The sequence below is a fragment of the Oncorhynchus clarkii genome, chromosome 9 (genome assembly GCF_045791955.1).
Source record: "Oncorhynchus clarkii lewisi isolate Uvic-CL-2024 chromosome 9, UVic_Ocla_1.0, whole genome shotgun sequence".
Taxonomy (NCBI): domain Eukaryota; kingdom Metazoa; phylum Chordata; class Actinopteri; order Salmoniformes; family Salmonidae; genus Oncorhynchus; species Oncorhynchus clarkii.
This window is the reverse complement of record NC_092155.1, coordinates 44,850,290-44,868,883: the sequence shown is the minus strand read 5'-3', so window position 1 is coordinate 44,868,883 and position 18,594 is coordinate 44,850,290. Positions and strand designations below refer to the sequence as shown.

Here is an 18,594-nt window from a genome sequence, read left to right as displayed (position 1 = left end):
AATCCTTCCAGAATCCTTTGATTTACTCAGTTGGGTGTCTTTCAATTTCTCTCTCTGTTTCTTTTCTCTCTCGCTCTCTCCAACTGTAACTTATGCCAGATGAAGGCAATTATGTGGAGTTCCATACCATATAGAAAGAAAATCAGGATATGAGGTGTACCAAGCCACATGTACCATTACACTAGTCATAAAACATTGTGAAAGCCCCATACCAAACCACTCCTGACCATTACTGTTGTCGTTAGCATCACTCATCCCTCCCATTTCTCATACGACTGGCTTGGTTTCCTTTTATTTTGCCAGATGGCCGCTGCCGGTGCTGCTGCGGCCTCCATTGTGAACGCTGTCTTGACTGCAGTGTCTCTCTCTTGCCTGAGCATGCAACCCATCAGGGCTTTGTTCCAGCCAAGCAGTAACCCAATTATACTAATCAGAGTCTTGATTAAATACTAATTAATGGGTGGAATAGGTTTTATACTTGGGTGGAACAAAAACGTGCACCCATATGTGCCATAGGAGGGAAAGAATGCATACCCCCAGGCTAGATGATGGTTTTGGAGCCACTGAAGCCTTATTCACAAATCTCTTTACAACAGTTAAAGCCTGTACAGATATAACAGCCGAGACAAGACGTTTTTATGCAGTTTTAGAAAAAAGTTTGCTTGATCTGAATGGTCTAGTTTTAGAATGTCTAATTTTGGCTGCTGGAGTTTACAGAATTCAACCTGTCAAAACTTAGCTAAAGACTTGAGACGAGACTGGTCCGTTTAGCCAATCAGAAAACAGTATGTTGACATTCTGTGTTAGCCAAGCAGGTAGGTAGCTAGCCAAGCAGACAGCTAGCCAACTATTTTGCTCTAGCTAGCCTAGCTTGCTGTTATATCTCTGACAAGTTACAAAGTGTGCCCTATTTCTGGTGCATGTATTTTCATGATACTTGTTTGCTACAACAAGTGGTAACTGTCTCAGAGTTTTTTTTAAATCTGAATGCGCATCTTTAGTCAGCTGTTCTAAAACACATCATTTTAAAACGGGCTAGTTTTTTTCTCGTCTCCTCTCTCCATATGTCAGCGTTATATCTCAAATAAAATAAAATAACATTTTACAGCAGGTAGAAAAGGTGCAGTGAAATGCTTGTGTGCTAGCTCCCACAACATTGCAGTTCAATAATCAATATCAACTATGAAAGGACATTTACTGAAGTAAATGTGGTGTGCTTGCTAGTCTTGAATTCTTTATGGTTGTGAAATAGTAGTATTAGTGGTAGTGATGGCAGTAGTGATGGTGGTAGTAGAAGTAATGGTAGTAATAGTGTTTTCATAGGCTGTGTTAGCTATAGTGACCTATTTTGGAGAGGTTTGTAGGTGTGGAGCTATTATAGTGGGTTATAGTGGGCTAGTATAGTAGCCTAGAGTACTATATCCTTATAAGTCATATCATATATTTTTAAGCTGTCGATGTTTTAGTTGGAACATTCTGTAAGTTTTGTGCCAGTTATTTCAGTTTAGAATGTTGAAGCCTGAATTCCTCCATTGAAATAAATGGGGATAAGACAAGCTTCATGGTTTATAAAATATGAATGGCATCAGAAAACGGTGTTGAAGCCATCTATGTTGAGTCTGTCTCCACATGTCAACATTGGGGTGGTGTTTGTAGCTGAAATGACTCAAGAGCAGTGGTGAATCCAAATGTTGCCTTTGAAGTCTATGGAGCTTTTATGCAAATATAAAACTGTTATAGTTCCAAAAGCACAAAGAGCATCAACAATCTTTTTACATGCAATCTAAGTTGAGTCAGTCTGTACATGTCAGTATTTGGTTTGGTGTTTGTGACGTTAACGGTTCAATTAGTATTGAAATGTATTCTTTAGGATGTCTATTTATAGTATTTTTTTCCTATGAATTAATGTTGGCTAATCCAAATTCTTCGCTTTAAGGCCTTTAAAGCTTTTATGGACATTTAAAATGGTTACAGTTCAAATAGTATAAATTGTATTATTCAAGCACACTATTCCAGAATGGTGTCAACGTTTTTGAGTTTGAATGGCGTTTCTAGCTTAAACCATTGAAAACTAGCAGCGACCGGTATTTCTTCCATTAAAGTCTATAGCCCCTAAAATATATTTGGGTTTATGCAAATATGGTTGCAGTATAATTAGTATCAAAACGTTTTCTTCAAGCAACAGTACCATTGGCAATCTGCACGTTTTAAAGTTGCTTTGGTGTTGGTATATTTAACGGCTCAAGAGTATTGGCGAATCCAAATACTTCCCATTTAAGCCTAGGTACCACCATTAAACAGCAATAGTTCAGAAAGTATACATGGTATCAAAACGCTGAATACAAGCAACCTATTCCAGACCAGTCTGCACATTTTAAAGTTTGAATGGCGTTTCTTGCTTAAACGGTTGAAGACTAGTTAAGGGCTACATTTTTTACCATTAAAGTCTATGGCCATTGACATGCATTGGGATTTATGCAAGTATGGTTGTAGTGTGAAAAGTTCTTTCAAGTGCACTGCAGATGGTGAGCCTACACGTTTGAAAGTTGTTTTGGTATCGGTAGATTTGAACCTTGTCAGCTCTGGGATTCGATCCAGCAAGGTTGCCTGTATCTTTGTACTGATTGAGTGCATTGATACACCATCTAAAGTGTATATAATAACCTGCTCAAAGGGATATTCAATGTCTGCTTTTTATAAAACTTTTACCCATTTACCAATAGGTGTCCTTCTTTGCGAGGCATTGGAAAAACCTCCCTGGCCTTTCTGGTTGAATCTGTTTTTGAATTTCGCCACTTGACTGAGGGACCTTCGAAATAATTGTGTGTGTGGGGGGAATAGGATGGGGTAGTCATTTAAACACTGTTAATGCACACAGAGTGAGTACATGCAACTTATTATGCGACTTAATAAGCTAATTTGTACTTTAGGCTTGCCATAACAAAGGGGTTGAATACTTATTTACTCAAGACATTTCAGCTTTTCATTTTATATTCATTTCTAAAAATGTCTAAAAAAATAATTCCACTTTGACATTGTGTGTAGGTCAGTGACACACAATCTCAATTGAATCCATTTTTAATTCAGGCTGTATCACAACAACATGTGGAAAAAGTCAAGGGGTGGGAATAATTTCTGACGGCACTTTAGGTAATTGCTGTTTGACTTGACGTGAAACTAAACTAGAGTTTAATCCCGGGGCTGAGCTAGTGCTTGTATGAAATGTGTTTGTAGAATGAAAAAATTGACTGAGTTGAATGAATCTCAAGGTTAGTGGCGCCTTGTAACATGTAACAATGTCAAATTTTGGGTCGAGTTATTAAGTAATTCACAGTTGTCTTTCAAACGTGTAATTATAAAACAGTTACATAGTGGAACAAGAAAATGTGTAAAAACATTTAACAGAATCTTCAGCAATTGGATGTGTAATTATACATTCCCTGTTCCAATTGTGTAATAACTGATAGCGCTACAACCTTATTACATATAGTTACAGTATAACACCTATGTAATTACTATGTTGTTACTTCAGTTATAACTGTAATTACATAGTAATAGGGGAAACATAAAATACTGAAAATCTCATTATCTGACATGTTTAAAATTAAATTGTGCTGCTAGATTATGAGATTTACAGTATTTTTTTTGCACAGAGCTGTTCTCTTTAAAACATGCTTTTAAAACAGCCTGCTTTTAAAATGTAATGTTTCTTATATAAAAGTAGCATGAAAAGCTTTGAAGAAAACTCTGGGTTTTGGATTGACCCTACTGCTATTTTGACTCTGGCATGAATAGTGTTGTTTTGCCCAGATAAAATTGGTATTTGACTGCCTGATTTGTGACTGTCAAAACTCAACGCATAAATACCTTTGTGTGTCAAATCAAAACAAATCAAGTCAAATCAATGTGTCAATTGACTCCAAAAAAGGAATTACATAGTATCCTTCTCTCCCCATATGTTTCATTGCTCATTATTTAAACTGATGTATACATTAACCAGGTAGCTCCTTTGTGCTTTTACCCTTTGTCCAAAATTCTACGTGGACTTTCCTTCTATCTCCTCTTTCTCTTTCAATTCTCGTACATCCCTCTCCTCAATACCTTTCCACCCTCTCTCTTAATCTCACCTGTTCCCACCCCTGCTCTTCTCCAATGTCGGGGCCAATGGGTGAATGGTGTCTTTTGATTGGCAGAGACGGTGCGGGCAATGACCCATGTGATCAACCAGGGTATGGCCATGTACTGGGGAACGTCGCGCTGGAGCTCCATGGAGATCATGGTGAGTTGGAAAACGGTTGAAACGCGAATAAACCACAAAATAATCAATGACTTATTCCCATCACTGTATTGTTACGATATTACATTGCTCGTCCCTAAGCCTGTTTGCTGCTGTTCGTTGTCTGTCCTATAGGAGGCGTACTCAGTGGCCAGGCAGTTCAACCTGATACCCCCTATATGTGAGCAGGCGGAGTACCACATGTTCCAGAGGGAGAAGGTGGAGGTGCAGCTTCCCGAGCTCTTCCACAAAATAGGTAAGTTACACAGCAACCGTCTGCCTCCCTTCGGTTTGACCCATAAAGGTGGATAGAGGATGCACTTAGTACAACGATAAAAGATGTGTGCCCTCTTTCCATCTCTATTGTTCCAGCGTTTAATAAGGGTCGATCCTGAAAGAGCTGAGGTCTGCCATTTGTGCCACAAACATACTCCATGTGCTGCTATTCATGTTTGGTAATGTGGCTAATGCTAGCCAAAAGTTGTGATAATTGTAATGTAGCTAATATACACTATTTGTATTTTGAATGAATCACTCTTAGGAGATGCTCTCAGTCCAAGTAGCTTGTCAAGGCACATAAAGACCAAGGCATGGAAGTCATAATGGCGGTAAAGCTGGGTATTCATTAGGCACCAAATGGAAGAAAACGGACTGAAACATAGAGGGCCTACCTGAACTTGTCCAATAAGAAACACTTGTTTTCGGTTTCCGTTGCAAAACGTTTTGCTATGGTGTGCACTAATGAATATGATCCCGATGTCTCTGTGCAGGTGTGGGTGCCATGACTTGGTCTCCGCTGGCGTGCGGGATCATCTCAGGGAAGTACGATAGTGGGGTACCCCCGTACTCACGGGCCTCACTAAAGGTAACCTTTGACCCTTGACGAGTGACTGATGCCTTATCCTCTCCAGCCCACATCTGTCACACCCCTTTGCTTGTGGTTGTAGTTGGTGTTGTTTTCTAGTCCTGCCACTCTGCCACCTTCCTTTCTGCTAACAACAGTTTATCCTGATAGTACATTGTTGTAGGACGTTCCTCTGAACTAATGCGTGTCAATTGAGGATTAGAGACTTTGAGAGTGTCAGGAAAGCCATTCGGTGTATATGGGTCAGCCAGCTTCAGTTGAACATTCCTTGGAGATTCTACACACCTACGCACAAATGCACACACCTCACACACACACACACACACACACACACACACACACACACACACACACACACACACACACACACACACACACACACACACACACACACACACACACACACACACACACAGTGCTCTTTCTACAGTATGTATGATGTACCATGCTGTCTATAGCTCTCCTGCTCTTGTTCAGTGATATCTTTGGCTTAATAATCCTCCAATGAAGGGATCTATGCCACTGATTTCCTATGTCATACACTCCACTGGTGGAAACAGGCTATTTAAGTCCACTCAAGCACACAAATGTGGAAGCACAGAACCAAGGTCTTAGACAGAGGGGACAGGTAGCTAGCTGTGTGTGTGCGATAACCAGAGGCAGTCAGTTACAGTCTCTGTGTAGTTCACTCACATTGCAGACATCTGCTCTGCCACTGGTGAGAGATCCACACACACTGGATGCGTTATGTGTGATAAATGTATAACTTTCAGCCATTCACAGAAAGGCATCTCTGCACCCCAGAGGTTTCTGGATACAGTAGTCCTGAGCGAGAGTGTGTGTGTGTGTGTGTGTGTGTGTGTGTGTGTGTGTGTGTGTGTGTGTGTGTGTGTGTGTGTGTGTGTGTGTGTGTGTGTGTGTGTGTGTGTGTGTGTGTGTGTGTGTGTGTGTGTGTGTGTGTGTGTGTGTGTGTTCGCACGCATGCATGCGTGTGTGTACTGTGCTGTGACAGGGCTACCAGTGGATGAAGGACAAGATCCTGAGTGAGGAGGGGCGCCGTCAGCAGGCGAAGCTGAAAGAGCTGCAGGCCATTGCCGAGCGACTGGGCTGCACCCTGCCCCAGCTCGCCATCGGTAACACACACCTGCCGCTCTCTCTTTTTCTGTCTGTCTGCCTGTCCTGTCCAGCCATCCGTCTGTCTGTGTCTTTTGAGCTCCAACGTGTTAGTCAGTCATTAAAGCAGTCTGTCCGTCAGTCAGTCTGACTTATGCAATCTATCACAACAATGTCAAATTACCAGAGTTAGCAAATGAGCTAACTGTCGTCCATAGTCTGTCTGTCTAGTAGGACCTCAAGTGGGAGGTTGGTCAAGTCCCTGGTAGTCAAATCTTTGTTGTGTTGTTTCAGCTTAACGCCACAGTGCCTGAGAATGAGTCTTTGTGGTCACCTGAAGTCACTTAGTTGCACTGGATGTGTGTGTGTTTCTTCAGTCTTTCACTGTGTTTTGTGCTTCCACACACACATTGTTCATTTTCCTGTGTGGTTGTTCCCTCCCACAGCATGGTGCCTGAGGAATGAAGGGGTGAGCTCTGTGCTACTGGGGGCCTCCAGCACAGACCAACTGATGGAGAATCTAGCAGCAATACAGGTCAGAAGTGAATACTCCACACACACACATCCACACAAGTACTCACATTCACATATACTGTACTTATGCATGCTTGCTCACATACACATGATCTCTCTCTCTTTCACACACACACACACACACACACACAATGGGCGTGAACCCAGGTGTGCAAGAACTCACATTCACACATACTTATGGATACTTACTCACATACCACATACACATGCTCTCCCTCTCTCTCCACACACTGAGAAATACCTTCTAAACGAGCATTGCCTCTAAGTGGTAAATACAGTACCTTGGGAAAAAATTCAGACCCCTTCAACTGTTCCACATTTTGTTACATTACAGTCTTACACACACAATACCCCGTAATGACAAAGAGAAAACCGTTTTTTAGAAACTGAAATACCTAATTTACACAAGTATTCCTCCCCTTTGCTATGAGACTTGAAATTGAGCTCAGGTACATCCTGTTTCCATTGATCATCCTTGAGATGTTTCTACAACTTTATTGGAGTCCACCTGTGGTAAATTCAATTGATTGGACATGATTTGGAAAGGCACACACCTGTCTACATAAAGTCCCACAGTTGACAGTGCATGTCAGAGCAAAAACCAAGCCATGAGGTCGAAGGGATTGTCCGTAGAGCTCTGAGACAGGATTATGTCAAGGCACAGATCTGGGAAAGGGTACCAAAACATTTCTGCAGCATTGAAGGTCCCCAAGAACACATTCATCATTCTAATTGGAAAATGTTTAAGATTAATCCTGGAGCTGGCCGCCCGGCCAAACTGAGCAATCGGGTGAGAAGGGCCTTTGTCAGGGAGGTGACCAAGAACCTGATGGTCACTCCTACAGAGCTCTAGAATTCCTCTGTGGAGATGGGGAAACCTTTCAGAAGGTCAACTATCTCTGCAGCACTCCACCAATCAGGCCTTTATGGTAGAGTGGCCAGACAGAAGCCACTTCTCAGTAAAAGGCACATGACAGCCCGCTTACAGTTTGCCAAAAGGCACCTAAAGTCTCTCAGACTATGAGAAACAAGATTCTCTGGCCTGAATGCCAAGCGTCACGCTGGGAGGAAGCCTGTTACCATCCCTACGGTGAAGCATGGTGGTGCCAGCATCATGCTGTGGGGATGTTTTTCAGCTGCAGGCACTAGAAGACTAGTCAGGATCGAGGCAAAGATGAACTGAGCAATGTACAGAGAGAGCCTTGATGAAAACCTGCTCCAGAGCACTCAGGACCTCAGACTGCGGCGAAGGTTCACCTTCCAACAGGACAACAACCCTAAGCGCACAGCCAAGACAATGCAGGAGTGGCTTCCGGACAAGTCTCTGAATGTCCTTGAGTGGCCCAGCCAGAGCCCGGACTTGAGCCCAATCTAACATCTCTGGAGAGGTCTGAAAATAGCTGTGTAGCACCTCTCCCCATCCAACCTGACAGAGCTAGATAGGATCTGCAGAGCTGAATGGAAAAACAGCAAAAACAGGTGTTCCAAGTTTGTAGCGTGATACGAAAGAAGTCTCGAAAGGTGCTTCAACAAAGTACTGAGTAAAGGGTCTGAAACACTTCTATTTTATATTTGTATTAATAATTAGCACGTAAAAAATAAGCTGTTTTTGCTTTGCCGTTATAGGTTATTGTGTGAAGATTGATGAGGCACATTTTTTTTTTTAAATAATAATTTAGAATAAGGCTGTAACGTAACAAAATGTGGGCCTGAATACTTTCCAAAGGCACTGTACATCTGCGACATCTGCTTAATTTCCAGAACATTTTGATGTTGTTTTGTTTTTTACATTGTGGCTCAATTAAATGTTTTACCTTATTGGGAAATATTCCCCTTTGGGGTAATAGCCTGTTTGCTTGTGGTAGAGTGGCCAGAGAGAAGCCACTTCTTAGTAAAAGGCACATAACAGCCCGCTTCTGGATATCAGGACAGCGATCACTCACCTCGGATTAGACAAAGATTTCTTCAACAACAACAACAAGCAGGACTCACGTGATATTCTCCAAACACCCCACAGGGCAGATATCCCAGTTATTTGCAAAAGGAAGCAACACAGAGGATGAAGAGCTGGACGCCTCGTCCGGACCCACAGACGGCAACTAGGAAAGCTGCCGTTACCGTCAATATTACTCGCCAACGTACAATCATTGGACAATAAACTAGACGAGGTACGATCACGAATATCCTACCAACGGGACATCAAAAACTGTAATATCCTATGCTTCACGGAATCGCGGCTGAATGACGACATGGATATTCAGCTAGCGGGATACACGCTGCACCGGCAGGATAGAACAGTAAGACGAGGGGCGGGGGGGCGGTCTGTGCATATTTGTAAACAACAGCAGGTGCACGAAATCTAAGGAAGTCTCTAGATTTTGCTCGCATGAGGTAGAGTATATTGTGATAAATTGCAGACCACACTACTTGCCTAGAGTTCTCAGCTATACTTTTTGTGGCTGTTTATTTACCAACACAGACAGATGCCGGCACTAAGACAGCACTCAGCCAGCTGTATAAGGAAATAAGCAAACAGGAAACCACTCACCCAGAGGCGGCGCTCCTAGTGGCCGGAGACTTTAATGCAGGGAAACTTAAATCAGTTCTACCAAATCTCTATCAACATGTTAAATGTGCAACCAGAGGGCAAAAAATTCTAGATCACCTGTACTCCACACACAGAGATGCGTATAAAGCTCTCCCTCGCCCTCCATTTGGTAAATCCAACCACAACTCTATCCTCCTGATTACTGCTTACAAGCAAAAATGAAAGCAGGAAGCACCAGTGACTCGGTCTATAAAAAAATGGTCAGATGAAGCAGATGCTAAACTACAGGACTGCTTTGCTATCACAGACTGGAACATGTTCCGGGATTCTTCCGATGACATTGAGGAATACACCACATCAGTCACTGGCTTTATCAATAAGTGCATTGAGGACGTCGTCCCCACAGTGACTGTACGTACATACCCCAACCAGAAGCCATGGATTACAGGCAACATTCGCACTGAGCTAAAGGGTAGAGCTGCCGCTTTCAAGGTGCGGGACTCTTACAAGAAATCCCACTATGCCCTGCGACGAACCATCAAACAGGCAAAGCGTCAATACAGGGCTAAGATTGAAACATACTACACCGGCTCCGACACTCGTCGGATGTGGCAGGGTTTGCAAACTATTACAGACTACAAAGGGAAGCACAGCCGCGAGCTGCCCAGTGACACGAGCCTACCAGACAAGCTAAATCACTTCTATGCTCGCTTCGAGGCAAGCAACACTGAGGCATGCATGAGAGCATCCGCTGTTCCGGACGACTGTGTGATCACGCTCATCGTAGCCGATGTGAGTAAGACCTTTAAACAGGTCAACAAACACAAGGCTGGGCCTCCCGGGTGGCGCAGTGGTTAAGGGCCACCAGAGACTCTGGGTTCGCACCCAGGCTCTGTCCAAACCGGCCGCGACCGGCAGGTCCGTGGGGCGACGCACAATTGGCCCAGCGTCGTCCGGTTAGGGAGGGTTTGGCCGGTAGGGATATCCTTGTCTCATCGCGCACCAGCGACTCCTGTGGCGGGCCGGGCGCAGTGCACGCTAACCAAGGTTGCCAGGTGCACAGTGTTTCCTCCGACACATTGGTGCGGCTGGCTTCCGGGTTGGATGCGTGCTGTGTTAAGAAGCAGTGCGGCTTGGTTGGGTTGTGTATCGGAGGACGCATGACCTTCGACCTTCGTCTCTCCCGAGCCCGTACGGGAGTTGTAGTGATGAGATAAGATAGTAGCTACTAACAATTGGATACCACAAAATTGGGGAGAAAAAGGGGGTAAAAATTCAACAACAAAAAAACACACGTAAAAAAAACATACACAAGGCTGCGTGGCCAGACAGATTACCAGGACGTGTGCTCCGGGCATGTGCTGACCAACTGGCAGGTGTCTTCACTGACATTTTCAACATTTCCCTGATTGAGTCTGTAATACCAACATGCTCCAAGCAGACCACCATAGTCCCTGTGCCTAAGAACACAAAGGCAACCTGCCTAAATGACTACAGACCAGTAGCACTCACGTCCGTAGCCATGAAGTGCTTTGAAAGGCTGGTAATGGCTCACATCAACACCATTATCCCAGAAACCCTAGACCCACTCCAATTTGCATACCGCCCAAACAGGTCCACAGACGACATAATCTCTATTGCACTACACACTGCCCTTTTCCCACCTGGACAATGAATGCTGTTCATCGACTACAGCTCAGCGTTCAACACCATAGTACCCTCAAAGCTCATCACCAAGCTAAGGAACCTGGGACTAAACACCTCCTTCTGCAACTGGACCCTGGACTTCCTGACAGGTCGCCCCCTGGTGGTGAGGGTAGGTAGGAACACATCTGTCACGCTGATCTTTAACACTGGAGCTCCCCAGGGGTGCGTGCTCAGTCCCCTCCTATACTCCCTGTTCACCCACGACTGCATGGCCAGGCACAACTCCAACACCATCATTAAGTTTGCTGACTACCTGTGTTGTCAGCAAACTTAATGATGGTATTGGGTCGTGCCTGATCACCGACAACGACGAGACAGCCTATAGGGAGGAGGTCAGAGACCTGGCCGGGTGGTGCCAGAATAACAACCTATCCCTCAACGTAACCAAGACTAAGGAGATGATTGTGGACTACAGGAAAAGGAGCACCGAGCACGTCCCTATTCTCATCGACGGGGCTGTAGTGGAGCAGGTTGAGAGCTTCAAATTCCTTGGTGTCCACATCAACAACAAAATAGAATGGTCCAAACACACCAAGACAGCCGTGGAGAGGGCACTACAAAGCCTATTCCCCCTCAGGAAACTAAAAAAATTTGGCATGGGTCCTGAGATCCTCAAAAGGTTCTACAGCTGCAACATCGAGAGCATTCTGACTGGTTGCATCACTGCCTGGTACGGCAAATGCTCGGCCTCAGACCGCAAGGCACTTCAGAGGGTAGTGCGTACGGCCCAGTACATAACTGGGGCAAAGCTGCCTGCCATCCAGGACCTCTACATCAGGCGGTGTCAGAAGAAGGCCCTAAAAATTGTCAAAGACCCCAGCCACCCCAGTCATAGACTGTTCTCTCTACTACCGCAGTTCAAGCGGTACCATAGTTCCAAGTCTAGGACAAAAAGGCTTCTCAACAGTTTTTACCCCCAAGCCATAAGACTCCTGAACAAGTAACCAAATGGTTACCCGGACTATTTGCATTGTGTGCCTCCCCAACCCCTCTTTTACGCTGCTGCTACTCTCTGTTTATCTTATATGCATAGTCACTTTAACTATACATTCACGTACATACTACCTCAATTGGCCCGACCAACCAGTGCTCCCGCACATTGGCTAACCGGGCTATCTGCATTGTGTCCCACCACCCGCCAACCCCTCTTTTTACGCTTCTGCTACTCTCTGTTCATCATATATGCATAGTCACTTTAACAATACCTACATGTACATACTACCTCAATAAGCCTGACTAACATGTGTCTGTATATAGCCTGGCTACTCTTTTTTCAAATGTCTTTTTACTGTTGTTTTATTTCTTTACTTACCTACACACACACATACATACCTTTTTTTCTGCACCATTGGTTAGAGCCTGTAAGTAAGCATTTCACTGTAAGGTCTACTACACTTGTTGTATTCGGCGGACGTGACAAATAAACTTTGATTTGTTTACTATTGTTGACATGGATTTGATGACATGTGTAGTGACATTGAATTTGAATTCCAATGGGGACATTGTGTTCATTATGTCATTCTCCTTCTCTCACAGGTTCTTCCAAAGTTGTCGTCCTCCATCGTTCATGAGATGGATAGTATCCTAGGCAACAAGCCCTATAGTAAAAAGGACTACAGATCCTAGAGGCTGCCTGAGGAACATTGTTGGGCGGAGGTCAGCATCTTCCTTCTTCCTCGTCTGCGACCAGCTTCAGTTGAACAAGACACCAGGCACCATGGGAAATATATAGCCATTGAACCCCTTGGGAAAGTCAATCAGAGTATCTAAATATATATATATATATATCTTTCTCCCAACCCAAAGATTTTAGAGGAGACTTGGAGACATTTCCCATCCAAGGAATTGTATTCACCATTCACAGTCCTTAAATGCACTTCGTTCATAAACTATTTATTCTATAACAGATTCTTGATTGAAAAGGTTCAGAATCCAGAACACCTTTGAAAGGGTTTTTGTCTTGTATATGTCCCATAAAATAAATGGATCCAGCACTCCATTAAAGATGCACTGTGCAAAATCACAAAAATTCAAATAGTTCGCTTAATTTCAGTATATATGACAAAACAAGCAAGTAGAGTGCAGAGAATCACTGTAACATCTAAACCGCTGTGAAATATGTTCTCCATAACCAACAATGTTTTCAGCTGTTTGAAGCTAGTGTGCAAAACTGAACGTAAGACACAAAACAAAACAAAACTTAAAAACAGGAGCACATAGAACAGATCTGCCGCTTCTTAGACTTGCTTTCAATGAGAATGACATATCTTTAACACACATTTCTATGTGAATTTGGTCAGGTCGCCCAAAAAGTTACATATTGCAACTTTAAATAGCTAATACTGAACATTTGTTGAGATTACCAAAGCTGATACTATTCCATGCGTAGATAATAGAAATAGAATGATGAGTGGACATGATTCTGTATCTGATATAAAAGGCATGTGTCCCACTACTCTGATGATGAGTTGAAAAAGGACATTGAACACTTAAATAGTTAGTATGGTTAAACCACACCCAACTTGGGCTGCCATCTTTTCAAATGGCAAAAAGTTGAGATCTTGCCTGCACCCACTCTTTCTTCAGTTTACAGACTGAACCATTATGAGTTATTTCTGAATTTCACCTAGCTACAAGACTGTACATCTGCCAGTCTGTGTGTTTTTTGTTGTTGTAAGCCTACCGAATGGCAGTGTCTATCCTATTAATGGGATTTCTTCACTTATATACCTTTACACACACACTCCCTCCCTCTGCATCAGTGTGAAGAGGGCAGCCCTCCCAGCCGTGTACAGTAATGGCTTTTCAGAGAGCACTCAGTGAGAAAACCCCTTGCCTCAAAACTCTGTCACATCCTATTGTGACTGGATCAGGTTAAGTGTTTTTAACTTTTTACTCTCTGTATCGCAGAAGACAGGGTCCCGGGATTGGTCATGCAATTTTCCCAGAGTGCTCGATAAAACAGCTTCCTGTGTTATGAAGTTATGTAACACAAAACAGAACAAACTGGCACCACCACAAACTACTTCTCCCTTCCCGAAAAAAAAAATATGTTTGATTAAAGTGTAATGTTCCAGTTTCATAAATGCTTTCTGTGAGCAGACAATGGGCAGTTATATTAGTGTGTGTGTGTGTGTGTGTGTGTGTGTGCGTGAGCTCACTTCACCTGGTCGTGGTCACTGCTGTAGTTGGACAAGAGACATGTTCACTCGTCTAAAGCCAAAGAGAACACCCCAACACACATTACTGTACTGTATAACACTCAAGGCATCTAAGTGGTTTCTGCCAGTCAGAGTGACTGTGGTTAGTTTTGATTTCAGTCTCAACGTCGCTTGAGATTCATTTTGGAATGCTTTCATGCAGCCTAGTCTCCTTTCCTTTGTCATTGAAGATGTGGGAACATGATATTTGGGAAACACAGTTGCAAACATAGTATTTTCTGTGTTTGCAATGTTGCATTTACTGCCTAATGATGTTGTGTCCCTATTCTAAACATTGTTCAAAAGCATTTGTGACCTAGACACACCGGTTGTATCTCATTCTAAATGAGATAGAGATAGAAAGAGAGAAAAAGAGAGAGAGGGACATGTCTCAGTCAAAGTCAATGCTGTAAACCTCAGGAGTATCTTTGTTGGGTCTTTGGCGCCACCTTCAGGTCATAAAACATCAATGGCAGCATTGATGTTATTTCTTGTCTGAGAAAACACCCATCCTGTCTACAATTGGTATTAAAACCTGATCCATGCTTCACCTTAATATTTTGAGCTATATATTTTGATTTGATAATGTAATTTCAATTTGGCAAGATAACTTGCCATTATAACGACATGCTCTAACTATGGCAATGGATGGTCGATGGTATGATACCATTTAGTAACAAGACAGTGAAGTCTACAGTAAATACAATTTTGTAACACCTTACCCTCCAGTTTGCATAAGTATCTATACCCATTGGAGTTGTGACACTGAGATAGTTGGCCCACATCAACTCTGCTGTCCAACCAGTTACTGAAATAAATGACTGGGTCTGAAATGACTGGAACTTGAGCATTAGGTCTGATGTTAGTTTAAGGTAGGCTGATGGATGTGCTTCCAGGATAACTTAGCCCGTAGTTCAGCACAACATAGGCCTGCAAGATTTATGGGGTGTCCAGATTTGCAGGACACCAGACAAAAAAAGTGACTGTTTATATATTGCATGGGCACCCACTATAACACTACTCTTTAGCTAATGTTGATACAAATACAGCATATTGTCAGAGTGTAAACCTTCAGCTTTTTTAAAGTTGTATACTTATGTTTTACATGTAACATACCTATGTTTCGTATGCTTAAATTATGTATCTAAGGATTACAACTGGCCTCGCCTGTAAGGCTTTTGGGCTTTCACCAAAGCTCACGACTGAGCAACATATAGGAAACATCTTATTTTAAAGACAGGTTATATACTGTAACCGCTCAAATTGTACAGTTGCATATGTGTGTGAGTGGGTGCATGTGTTCATGAGTGTATGGGTGTATACCAGTAACCAACACTGCTCTCTTATGTTTCGTACTGTGTGCTCTGATGTTGACTTTGTGCATTTCTCTGAGCTTGTGGTCACCAGGCCTGGTTCTACCTAGTCCCAGGGAGCTACTGCACAAGGCATCTCTACATCAGACTGTCACTTCGAAACATTAAGTAAAGGAGTGTGTGGGAGCTAGCCTGGGTGCCAGGAGAAAGAGATGGGCACCCAAGCTATGCGTGAGCCTCATCCAATGAAAAGTAATTATTTAGCCACGGATCACTCTCTTTGGGTGTGTTTTAAAGTAAATTTACATTATATAACATTTCTATCCTTTCCAGATTGATGGAATGCTGGTCAGACACAAGTAAATGCAGCCCGAGCATCTAGTTAAGGCACGCTATGAAGACACACACTATGTTGTAGATAAGAGCAAACATAATCAACTAAGTAGAGTACGCTACTGTGCATTTCATGTAAAGGGACTAATTGACAAGCTATTTTAATGGTCTTATTTTTTACACACACAAATACTGTGCAGCATAGGAATCTGTAATATAGTCAACTGCAAGCTATTTGTACATTTGCAATATCAAAATACATAATGGATTCACAAATTCTTTCTGTACTGTATATAATCTAAATTCTGTATATACTGTATGGCTGTTAGCTATCACTTTCTGCCTTTGTTTTATCTTCTGTTCATTTTGCAAGCATTGCTAACTGAATTGTGATTGAAGCAGACTTTAGGTGAATTGTGTTTACAGCTTGAGAACGTATAAATATTAAAATAAATACTATAAATAAAAATAAACGTATTGACTTCATACAGAACATGACTTGACTGTGTGGAAATGTGTTCCCATTGAAGATGATCAAGTTTGTAAAGCAAAGACACTTAAAGCGGTTTGAATTGTTTATATTTAGTCGTAAACATATCCAATCTGGAGAAAAAAGTGATGATGAAACAAGGGACAAAAATATCAGATTGTAAATTAGATGGTTCATTTTCAATTTCAATTCATATCAAAATACAACGCTAATGTTGTCTCTTGACCAAGGGGCCCTTGTAAATTACATTTTGATTATGTAACATTTTGCTCGCAACACAACACAGGCTGCCAAGATTGATGGAGTGTCCAGATTTTCAGTACACCAGACAGAAAAGTGACTGTTTATATATCGCATGGGCACCCACTATGACACTACTCTTTAGCTAAAGTTGATACAAATACAACATATTGTCCAAATGTAAACATCAAGCTTTTTTATGTTGTATGGTTAAGAGTGTTTACATTAGTGAGTGGTTACATTGGCTAAATGAGATAATTTCATCTTTAAACACAAAGCATTCCAATACAAGACTCAAAAGTTTTCTCGGAAGGCCAAGATGGATAATGGTTATAAAGGTAATGAATCTGCCTTTAGAATATCGAGTATGGGACGCAGTTTGGGTCTTTGAATGTAAAAAAAAAATACACGTCAAATAACAAAATGCTAATTATATGCAAATGTTGGCCAATCACAAATAAGGCGCGTGTAAAGCCAGCTAGCTCATTCATCGTCAATCATTTGTGTTAAAGGTTTTCACTTAGACTGGTCCTTTTTAAAGGGCTCGTCGGGGATCTGAACCCAGGACCTCTCGCACCCGAAGAGAGAATCATTCCTCTATACAAACGAATCACTTTCTATCTTATTTTTATGAATGAGAAGACTTTATTTACGTTTCTGACCTTCGTAATAGCAGGCTCATCTGAGATCTGTAGCAGACACCAATCACACTATGCGAGAATCATACACAGAGATAAAGGAGCCCATTTCAGCTGTTTCTCTTAAATCTAGCATTGGCTGTGTGTGTTTCAGTGAAGACATATTCTGAGAATTTTGTTTAAGGTTTTCACTTAGACTGGTCCTTTTTAAAGGGCTCATCCAGGATTTGAACCCAGGACCTCTCACAACCAAAGTAAGAATCATACCCCTAGACCAACAAGCCACTTTCCAGCATGTATAATGCATTACTGATTACTGAAGACAACAGGTAACAGCCAATCTGTCTCCACAGGAAACTTGGAGACTTTATTTACGTTTCAGAACTTAGTAATAGCAGGCTCATCCTAGATTTGTAGCAGACACCAATCACACTCTAAGCGAGAATCATACACAGAGAAAAAGGAACCCATTTCAGGTGTTTCTCTTAAATTGTGCTTATTTCTAGTGTTGGCTGTGTGTGTTTCAGTGAAGACATATTCTGAGAATTGCGCACACACACACACACACACACACACACACACACACACACACCTTTTTCGCACTATTGGTTGAGCCTGTAAGAAAGCATTTCACTGTAAGGTGAACCTGCTGTATTCAGCACACGTGGCAAATAAACTTTGATTTGAATCTTGCAAATCAAATCAAAGTTTATTTGTCACGTGCGCCGAATACAACAGGTTCACCTTACAGTGAAATGCTTACTTACAGGCTCAACCAATAGTGAGAAAAAGGTATGTGTGTGTGTGTGATGGTAAGTAAAGAAATAAAACAACCGTAAAAAGACATTTGAAAATAAGAGTAGCAAGGCTCTATACAGTCAGGCTTATTGAGGTAGTATGTACATGTAGGTATGATTAAAGTGACTATGCATATAAGATGAACAGAGAGTAGCAGTAGCGTAAAAAGAGGGGTTGGCGGGTGGTGGGACACAATGCAGATAGCCTGGTTAGCCAATGTGCGGGAGCACTGGTTGGTCAGGCCAATTGAGGTAGTATGTACATGAATGTATAGTTAAAGTGACTATGCATATAAGATAAACAGAGAGTAGCAGCAGCGTAAAAGAGGGGCTGGGGGGAGGGGCACACAATGCAAATAATCCGGGTAACCATTTGGTTACCTGTTCAGGAGTCTTATGGCTTGGGGGTAAAAACTGTTGAGAAGCCTTTTTGTCCTAGACTTGGCACTCCGGTGACCATTTTTAGGGCCTTCCTCTGACACCACCTGGTGTAGAGGTCCTGGATGGCAGGCAGCTTTGCCCCAGTTATGTACTGGGCCG

The 18,594-nt window shown here is 42.4% G+C and overlaps 1 protein-coding gene across 5 annotated transcripts in view; it reads left to right on the top strand.

Annotated features, from left to right (window-relative positions):
* LOC139416394 (voltage-gated potassium channel subunit beta-2-like) overlaps window positions 1-16,380 on the top strand; it is a 112,193-nt gene extending 95,813 nt beyond the window's left edge. For 3 of the 5 annotated variants that reach the window (XM_071164969.1, XM_071164968.1, XM_071164967.1), the window contains 6 exons: window positions 4,194-4,279; window positions 4,412-4,532; window positions 5,047-5,141; window positions 6,154-6,274; window positions 6,701-6,789; window positions 12,580-12,857. In XM_071164969.1, coding sequence (XP_071021070.1) covers window positions 4,194-4,279; window positions 4,412-4,532; window positions 5,047-5,141; window positions 6,154-6,274; window positions 6,701-6,789; window positions 12,580-12,669 — 602 coding nt within the window. In that variant the 3' untranslated portion in view covers window positions 12,670-12,857. Of the gene's footprint in view, window positions 1-4,193; window positions 4,280-4,411; window positions 4,533-5,046; window positions 5,142-6,153; window positions 6,275-6,700; window positions 6,790-12,579 lie in introns of all 5 variants that reach the window. The other 2 variants (XM_071164966.1, XM_071164965.1) reach the window with 2 other exon arrangements.
* Window positions 16,381-18,594: the final 2,214 nt, after the last annotated feature.